General features: G+C 61.3%; 2 protein-coding genes across 2 annotated transcripts in view; both read right to left on the reverse strand.

The window, feature by feature from the left end:
- The window catches only part of LOC104477830 (maltase-glucoamylase-like), a 39152-nt gene extending 38118 nt beyond the window's left edge, over positions 1–1034 (reverse strand). The window contains exon 1 of the mRNA XM_086771726.1: positions 387–1034. The gene's annotated coding sequence lies outside the window, so the exon portion shown is untranslated. The remainder of the gene's footprint in view (positions 1–386) is intronic.
- On the reverse strand, positions 771–7853 carry LOC147596021 (arf-GAP with coiled-coil, ANK repeat and PH domain-containing protein 1-like; the record flags this gene model as incomplete). Its single annotated transcript, XM_086771729.1, is given in 16 exon segments — positions 771–821; positions 1802–1862; positions 3027–3216; positions 3219–3275; positions 3551–3592; positions 3595–3599; positions 3709–3767; positions 3769–3820; positions 4769–4857; positions 4859–4879; positions 4996–5204; positions 5696–5829; positions 7571–7590; positions 7593–7667; positions 7781–7810; positions 7812–7853. Coding segments are annotated over 16 exon segments (1137 nt in total), but the record flags the coding sequence as incomplete, so codon positions are not given.
- Positions 7854–8655: the final 802 nt, after the last annotated feature.

Genomic DNA, 8655 nt, shown 5'->3' on the forward strand with positions numbered 1-8655 from the left:
AAATTAAATTTTAACCACTAAACAATTTGGCAGCTCTGCTTCGCTGCAATTCCCTTTCGTATTGACCAAATATTGACCAGGAATCCTAAAAATTAATGTTAATTTAGGGATAAAACTGAAATAATGGTGATAATAACGATAATTAGACTTAATTAATAATAATAAATACTTAAACCGAGGTAGGATTGTTGGTGATTATTAAAATTTTTCTTGCCCCATGCACCCATCCCAAAAAACCACAACACCCAATTTTCCATTTTTTCCATTAAATATTTAAGGACTAAAACAAAAAAGATAGTTAATTTCTAAATCTCTATTCGGTGGCCAGGCAAAAATTTCTAAAATTTCTAAAAAAACCCAGCGATTTGGTAAATTAAACGACGCACCTTTTCCTTTCCTTTCCGGCTGCTGCGCCGGGCCGTAAATCCACGTTTTATTCCGTCCTGTTATCAGCCGGGTGCATCGTTCGCTAACGAAGGCCGCCAACGGCACGCCTCCAGCCCTTCTTTTTTAATTTTCCTTTTTTTTTTTCCCTTTTTCCTCCTTTTCCCCCCCTTTTTGCCTTCTTTTTTCCCCTTTTTTTTTCTTTTTTTCCTTTTTTTTTTCGTTTTTTTTCTCCTTTTCTCGTTTTTTCCCTCTTTTTTTCTCCTTTCTCTCTTTTTTTTTTTTTTCCTTTTCAAGGATTTACAGCTTCGTTTCGCTGACTCCGCGGAATCCTCCGTCACAAGAAGCAGCCATCGCCCCGAATTCACGTTTCTGCTGTCGCGGATTTATCGCCCGTCCTCCGCCAGAGCGAATCGCAGGAACCGAAACGTCGAGGGCTGCGAAAGTAAGCAGAAACGTTACAAACCGAGGCCGTTTTCCTGCGTCTTGATTAGATCTGCAGCAATTAAGAGATAATTATGTCCAGGAAAAAAAAAACATTCAGCTGAAAACAAGGGAATTCTGGCAAATCCGTGAAAATAAGAAAATTTGCTTCCAGCCCAAAGGTTCCTGGGACCTCGCCAGATCAAAGTCCGCCCTCAAATAAAAGTCGGCCACTAGGAACGACGTGCCCACCCCCAAAATCGACTTATTTCACACCAAAAAGAGGAAACGCCTACCCAGGCTGTCTAGGGGGAAAACATAAAAAGAAAAAGAAAAAAAAATGACAATCGCGTTACAAAATTAGACAATCGCGTTAAAAAAAAAATTAGACAACCGCGTTAAAAAAATTAGAAAATCACGTTTAAAAATTAGAAAATCACCTTTAAAAAAAAACCTAGAAAATCACGTTTAAAAAATTAGAAAATCGCGTTTAAAAAAAATTAGATAATCACGTTGAAAAATTTAATTTGTATTGAAAAGGCTGATCCAGAAACTCAACCAAAAACCAAAGAAAGGGGAAAAAAAAAAAAAAACTATTCCTGCGCTTCCACCTTTGCGGTGCTCACCTGGACATTTTGGATTTATTTTTTATTTTTTCATTTTTAAAAGCAGGGAGCGGCCTCCTCCTTGCGCAGAGTGCGTTGACCTGCACAGAGCCGCCACCGCACCTCCTCGTTTCCTTAATTAATTAATTACCAACGGGTCCCGCTGACTCAGCAGGAGCCTCTGCTGATCCTTTTCCCTCTTTTTTTTTTTTTTTTTCTTTTTTTTTTTCCCGTTATTTTTGCCAGTTGAGCCAACGGGAGCCCCCCAGCGCCCCAACCTTGGATGTTTCCGGGGCCGGGGCACCCCACCGCCTCGGCCCGGCCGCCCACTGCAAAAAAAATAATTCCTAAAAATAATAAATATTGGACGATTTTTCCCGCGCCGGAACCTCCGGCTGCTCCTCGGGAAGCCAGGGCTCCGCCACCGCCCCGCCATCTTCGTCTGTCGCGCTTTACGGCAGGGTGGCAAAAACGGCGGGGAAAACTGCCGCGGTTTACGGCAGAGTGGCAAGAACGGCGGGAAAACTGCCGCGCTTTACGGCAGTGTGGCAAGTAGGGTAGAATGACCGCCGGGCTTTACGGCAGCGTGTCAAGCACGGTAAAATGGTCTCTGTATTTTACGGCAGTGTGGCAGGCGCGGTAAAGTGGCTGCAGCGCTTTACGGCAGTGTGGCGGGCACGGTGGCATGAAGAGGGACGTGCTTTCCAAAGCCGCCCCCCCCCTTTCCCCCCCTTTTCCCGTCGGGATTTGGGGCCCATGCCCCGACACGGTGGGGAGGGGAGGGGGGGGGGGGACCGCGCACGCAGAGCTCCCCAAAACTCCGCACCTGGGCCTGCGGTGGGGGGAAAACCAGTTAAAACAAACAAAAAAATTGAGCAGAAAAAATATCCCGATTTTTCGGGAAAGCCGGATCGGCCCGGGTTTGTGCAGCTGGAACCACACCCCCCCCCCCCGCCCCCCGCTTTCACCAAATGCAAAATTTGCCGATTTTTATGTCGTGGGGAAGTGCCAAAGTGGGTTCTGGGTGCCCCAACCCACGGGTTCCTGCTCCCCCAACCCTTGAGGGCCCCCCAGCGGTGACCAGGCCGGTTCTAGGGGGGTTCTGGGTGCCCCAACCCACGGGTTCCTCGCTCCCCAACTCTTCAGACCCCCCCCCGTGTGGTCTCTGGGTTGGTTTGGGGGGGAAGACGGCGTTCCGGGTGCCCCAACGCTGCCGTGTTTCAGGTTGGCTGCGGGATGCGACTGGCAACTTCATCGTCTCGTTCCTCGCCGTTTTGGGGAGGTTGGTTCTAGGTGACCCAACTGGGGCCCATTTTGGGTACCACGTGGTGGGGGGCAGGCCCAGGTAACCCACCTAGGGCCCACCGGGGGGGTGAGGGCGGGGTTCTAGGTGACCCAAGTGGGGCTTATTGTAGGGAGAAATGTGGGGGGTTGGTTCTAGGTCACCCCGATTATTTTGAGGGCCCAGTTCTAGTAACTCAAGTAGGCAGCAGATTGGGGGGTGGGAAGTTAGTTCTAGAGCACCCAACCATTTTGGGGGCCCAGTTCTAGGTGACCCAAGTGGGGCCCATTGTGGGGAGCAGTTTTGGGGGGTGTGGTTCTAGATCACTCAACCATTTCGAGGGGTTCGGTTCTAGGTGACCCAAGTGGGGTGGAGGCGGGACCACGGGAGGGGTCTTTATTCCATTGGAAGCTGCCTGTAAGCGAGTGGGGGGACCCTGCCCATGGCGGGGGGCGTGGCCTGCCCCACAGGGGGGCGGAGCTAGGAGGGTGGTGAGCTTGTGGGGGGGGCGGGCGAGCTTCTCGGGTGGTCGGAGGCCATGAGGGAGATGTCGCGGAAGATGTCGAGGTAGGTGTCGTCGCCTGGGGGGCGGGGGGGACCCCAAATGAGGGTCCCCTCCTCCCCCCCACCATGGGAGGCACCGAGGCCCCCCCCAAATCCAAGAATCCCCCCCCCCAAAACTCAAGGGCACCCCAAACTCGGGGCCCACACGCCCCCGAGTCTTTCTCAGGACCTGAGGATCACCCAGAAAAACACCGCCCCCATCCAACCCCCCTGCCCCCCGTGATCCTCAGGACCCCCCCCAAAATCCAGGGACACCCCAAAAACACAGAGACCCCCCCCGCCCCAAACCCACCGGTCTGCCCCTGGGCCACCTCCAGCTCCCGCATCTTGGCAGCCGCAGCCTGGAGAAATGGAGGGGGGGGGGGTGAGAGAGAGAGAAAGGGGGGTACCCCCACCCAAAAGCGCCCCCCCCACACCGTGGGTGCCCCCCGGCGAGGGTGGGGGTCTCACAGGGTGACGATGTCGGCGTTGGCCAGGTCGATGGCGATGCTGAGGGGGTCCTTGCCTTCCCGCGTCCACCGCGTTCACGTCGGCACCCCGCTTCAGGAACAGACAGGCCAGGCTGGAATTTGGGGGGGACACATATGGGGGGGGGGGGCACAACACAGAGGGGTGAGGTCTCCCATCCATGCAGCGACCGGGGCAGCACCTGCTTAGCTTCCCGGTGGGGGAAACTGTGCTGGGGTCCTCAACATCTTGGGGAGGGGGGGGGGATTGTACCCCAAAAAGGGAACAGGGACCCCCCCAAAAAAATAGAGACACCCCTCCCAAAACAATAAGGACCCCCAAAAATGGAATAGGGACTCCTGAAGTGGAGGAGGTACCCCCCAAAAGGAATAGGGGACCCCCTCACCCAAAAATAGGGAACCCCCAAAGGGAATTGGAACCCCAAAAAGAGATCAGGGACCCCCAAAAAGAAAATAGGGAGCCCCCTCAAGGGGAAGAGGGACCCCAAAAAGGGAAGAGGGACCCCTCCCAAGGGAATGGGACCCCCCCAAAAGGGAATAGAGATCCCCCCCTCCAAAAAAAAAAGGAATAAGGACTCCCTAAGAGAATTGGGAAACCCCAAAAAAGAGAATAGAATCCCCCCAAAGGGAACAGGGACCCCCCCAAAAAAAGGGAACAGGGACCCCAAGTGAATAAAGACGCCAGCCCCCCCCCAAGGGGAATAGGGACCCCAAAAGGAATAGGCCCCTCCCCCAAGAGCATAGGGGTCCTGTGAAATGGAATAGGGACCCCCAAAAGGGAGTAGGGACTCCCCAAAAGGAATAGGGACCCCACCAGGGGAACAGAGCCCCCCCCACTCCCCCCCCTCCCCCCCAAAAAAAAAAAATGAAAAGAATTTCCAGTCCTTAAGGGAAACAGGGTCAGGTCACCCATCCCAGCACTGCCGGGGCAGCCCCTGCTTAGCTTCCCCCGCCGGCCGCCCTAGGGGTGGGCACCGCCACCATTGACAAAATGACAAGGGGGGTCCCCTCCCAGTTCCCCCTCCCCCGCTCCCAGTCCGCACCCAGTATGGCCCAGCATGGTGGCGTGTGCAGCGGCCCCCCGCCCGCGGCTGTCGCTCTGGTTGACGCTGGCTCCGTTCTGCAGCAGGAACCTCGCAGGCCAGCAGGGAGTTCTGATATTTTTTGGGGGGGGGGGGGGGGGGGGGGGGGCGAAAAAAACGCCAAAATTGGGGCCGGGGGGGCACCCGCGGGTGCTGTATTTTTACACCCCCCCCCCCACGGCGGTTACCACGGCGACGGCCTGCAGCAGCGGGGTGCGGTGGTCCTCGGCCGCGTTGACCCAGCCGGGGTCGGCGCCGTTGTTGGCCAGCGCGTCGGCCATGGCGGGCAGGCGCCGGTGCCAGGGCCGCCCAGTACAGCAAGCGCCCCGGGGTGCAGGTTCGGGGGGCTCTCCGCCTCCGGGGGGGCTGGGGGGAGAAGGTTCGGGCCACGCCCACTCTGCCACACCCCTCCGCAAAGACACGCCCACCTGGCTGGCAGGCCACGCCCCCCCCCCGTGTGAAGGTTTTTGGGGGGGGGGGGGTCCCCCAATCCGTTAACGAGGGGTTTGGGGTCCCCACTCCCCCCCCCACAAAGAGGGTTTGGAGGGTCTTGCCCCGCCCCCTCAAGGTACAAGCCCCGCCCTCTCACGGCACAAGCCCCGCCCACTGCACTCAAGCCCAGCCCACAAAGAACCCCCCTGCCAGCCTCAAGCCCCGCCCACAAGGACAAAACCCCGCCCATGAGGCCCCAAACCCAAGCCCTTAGGGGTATAAGCCCCGCCCCCGGGTTTAAGCCACGCCCCCAATCATAACCCCGCCCCTTCCGCATATCCCCCGCCCCTCGAGCGAAACCACGCCCCTAAAATAAAACCCCGCCCACCCCCTTGACCCCCGCCCGACACGTTAAGCCCCGCCCCCCCGATCCCGCAGGCCCCGCCCCCTCCCTACCTGGGGCGGGGCGAGCGCGGGGGGCGGTGCCCGCGCGGGGTGGGCGTGGCACGGGAGGCCCCGCCCCCCCGGGGAGGCGGCTGATGAATTTCTTCTCCACGTACTTAGCCAGGATCCAGTCCTCGCGCTGCGCCCTGGGGGGGCGGGGGGGGATTTGGGGGGCTGGGGGGGGCTAGGGGGTCCGGGGGGGGTCCTGGGGTCTCCCCCACTGCACCCTGGGGGGGATTTGGGGGGCTGGGGGGGGCGAGGGGGGGTTCCGAGGGTTTGGGGGGGGTCCTAAAAGTCCTCCCGCTGCACCCTGGGGGATTGGGGGGGCTGGGGGGGGCGAGGGGGGTCCCGAGGGTTTGGGGGGGTCCTAAAGGTCCTCTCGCTGCACCCTGGGGGGATCTGGGGGGGGTTTGGGGGGGCTAGGGGGTCCGGGGGGGGATCCTGGGGTCTCCCCACTGCACCCTGGGGGGGATTTGGGGGGCTGGGGGGGGGCGAGGGGGGTCCCATGGGGTTGGGGGGGGTCCTAAAGGTCCTCCCGCTGCACCCTGGGGGATTTGGGGGCTGGGGGGGGCGAGGGGGGTCCCGAGGGTTTGGGGGGGGTCCTAAAGGTCCTCTCGCTGCACCCTGGGGGATTTGGGGGGGGTTGGGGGGGCTAGGGGTCCGGGGGAGGGGGGTCCTGGGGTCTCCCCACTGCACCCTGGGGGGGATTTGGGGGGGGCTGGGGGGGTCCAGGGGGGTCCCGAGGGTTTGGGGGGGTCCTAAAGGTCCTCCTGCTGCACCCGGGGGGGATTTGGGGGGGGTTGGGGGGGCTAGGGGGTCGGGGGGGGGGGGTCCTGGGGTCTCCCCACTGCACCCTGGGGGGGATTTGGGGGGCTGGGGGGGGGCGAGGGGGGGTCCCGAGGGTTTGGGGGGGGTCCCTAAAAGTCCTCCCGCTGCACCCTGGGGGGATCTGGGGGGGGTTGGGGGGGCTAGGGGGTCGGGGGGGGGGGGGGTCCCTGGGGTCTCCCCACTGCACCCTGGGGGGGGATTTGGGGGGCTGGGGGGGGCGAGGGGGGTCCCATGGGGTTGGGGGGGCGTCCTAAAGATCCTCCTGCTGCACCCGGGGGGGATTTGGGGGGCTGGGGGGGGCGAGGGGGGGTTCCGAGGTTTGGGGGGGGTCCTAAAGGTCCCTCCGCTGCAACCCTGGGGGGATTTGGGGGGCTGGGGGGGGGCGAGGGGGGTCCCGAGGGTTTTGGGAGGGGTCCTAAAGGTCCCTCCCGCTGCACCCTGGGGGGATTTGGGGGGGGCTAGGGGGTCCGGGGGAGGGGGGTCCTGGGGTCTCCCCACTGCACCCTGGGGGGGATTTGGGGGGGGCTGGGGGGGTCCAGGGGGGTCCCGAGGGTTTGGGGGGGGGTCCCTAACGGTCCTCCCGCTGCACCCGTAGGGGGGGTTTTGGGGGGTCTGGGGGGGGTCTGGGGGTCTCCCCACTGTGTCCCTGGAGGGGATCTGGGGGGGACTTGGGGTGCTGAGGGGGGGTCCGGGGGGGTCCCATGGAGTTGGGGGGGGGGGGGGTCCCGAGGGTCTCCTGCTGCAACCCGGGGGGCTTGGAGGGGATTTGGGGGGCTGGGGAGGGGCATTCCCGGGGTGGGTTGGGGGGGGGCTGGGGGGGTCCCGAGGTCCTCCCGCTGCATCTTTGGGGGGGGGGCGATTTGGGGGGGGGCGGGGGGGGTCCGGAGGGGGGTCCCCGAGTGTCCTCTCGGCTGTGCCCTGGGGGGGGGGGGGTGGGGGGGATTTGGGGGGTCCTGGGGTGTCCCCCACCGTGTCCTTGGAGGAATTTGGGGGGTGGGGGTGCCGGGGGGGGGGGGGGTGTGTGCCCCCCTCCCAGTTTTGGGGTGGGGGGGGTCTCACCGGGAGCAGCCGGGGGGGGGGGTCTCTTCACCCCCATCTCCTCCACCCGCGCCTCGTAGATGCGGTTCAGGGCGCTGTTCCCCAGCTCGCACATCAACTGGGGGGGGGGGGGGCACCCCAAAATGTCACCGGGGGGGGGGAGCCCCCTCCCCGAACACCCCCCCTCCCAGTGCTCCCAGTGCTCCCAGTGCTCCCAGCGCTCCCAGTTACCTTCACCAGCTCAGGCTCCCAGGAGTCCAGCGGTCAGCGAGCGCACCTTGGAGAAGTGCACACCCCCAGGCTCCTGGGGGGGGGGGAGGAAATTGGGGGGGGGGGTCAGGGGGGATGGGGGGCACTGGGGGGGCACTGGGGGGGGCACTGGGGGTCCTTGGGGGGGGGGATTGGGGGGGGTCCCTGAGGGAGGGACTTGGGGGGCTCTTGGGGGGCACCGGGGGTCCCTGAGGGTCCCCTGAGGGGGGGGCATTGGGGGGGGTCCTGAGGGAGGGACTTGGGGGGCTCTTGGGGGGCACTGGGGGTCCCCGGGGGGACACTGGGGGTCTGGGGGGGTCCCTGAGGGGTCGCCGGGGGGGTACTGGGGTCTGGGGGGGGGACTTGGGGGTGGACTTGGGTGGGTTTGGGGGGGTGGTGGTGGGGGTTTTGGGGTGGTTTTGGGGGTTTTTGGGGGGTATTTGGGGATTTTTTGGTTTTGTTTTTGGGGGTATTTGGGATTTTTTTGGGTTTTTGGGGTATTTTGATTTTTTTGATATTTGTGGGGGGTTTTTTTGTTGGTTTGGGGCAGTTTTGGGGGTTTTGGGGGGGATTTTGGGGGTCCCTCACCGGTGGATGGCCCAAGCACTGGACAGAGCGTGACGCTGGATCTGGGGCTGGATTTTGGGGGGATTTTGGGGGATTTTGTGGATTTTGGGGGTGTTTTTGGCTAATTTGGGGGTGGGTTTTTTTGTTTGTTTTTGGTTTTTGGGGTTTTTTGGGGGGGGTTTTGGGGGTTTTTGGGGAGTATTTGGGGGGTTTTCGGGGGCCGCTCACCGGTGGATGCCCGAGCACTGGATGCAGAGCGTGACGCTGGATCTGGGGCTGGATTTTGGGGA

Source organism: Chlamydotis macqueenii, unplaced genomic scaffold (genome assembly GCF_036417535.1).
Source record: "Chlamydotis macqueenii isolate bChlMac1 unplaced genomic scaffold, bChlMac1.mat HAP1_SCAFFOLD_4, whole genome shotgun sequence".
NCBI classification, from domain to species: Eukaryota; Metazoa; Chordata; class Aves; order Otidiformes; family Otididae; genus Chlamydotis; species Chlamydotis macqueenii.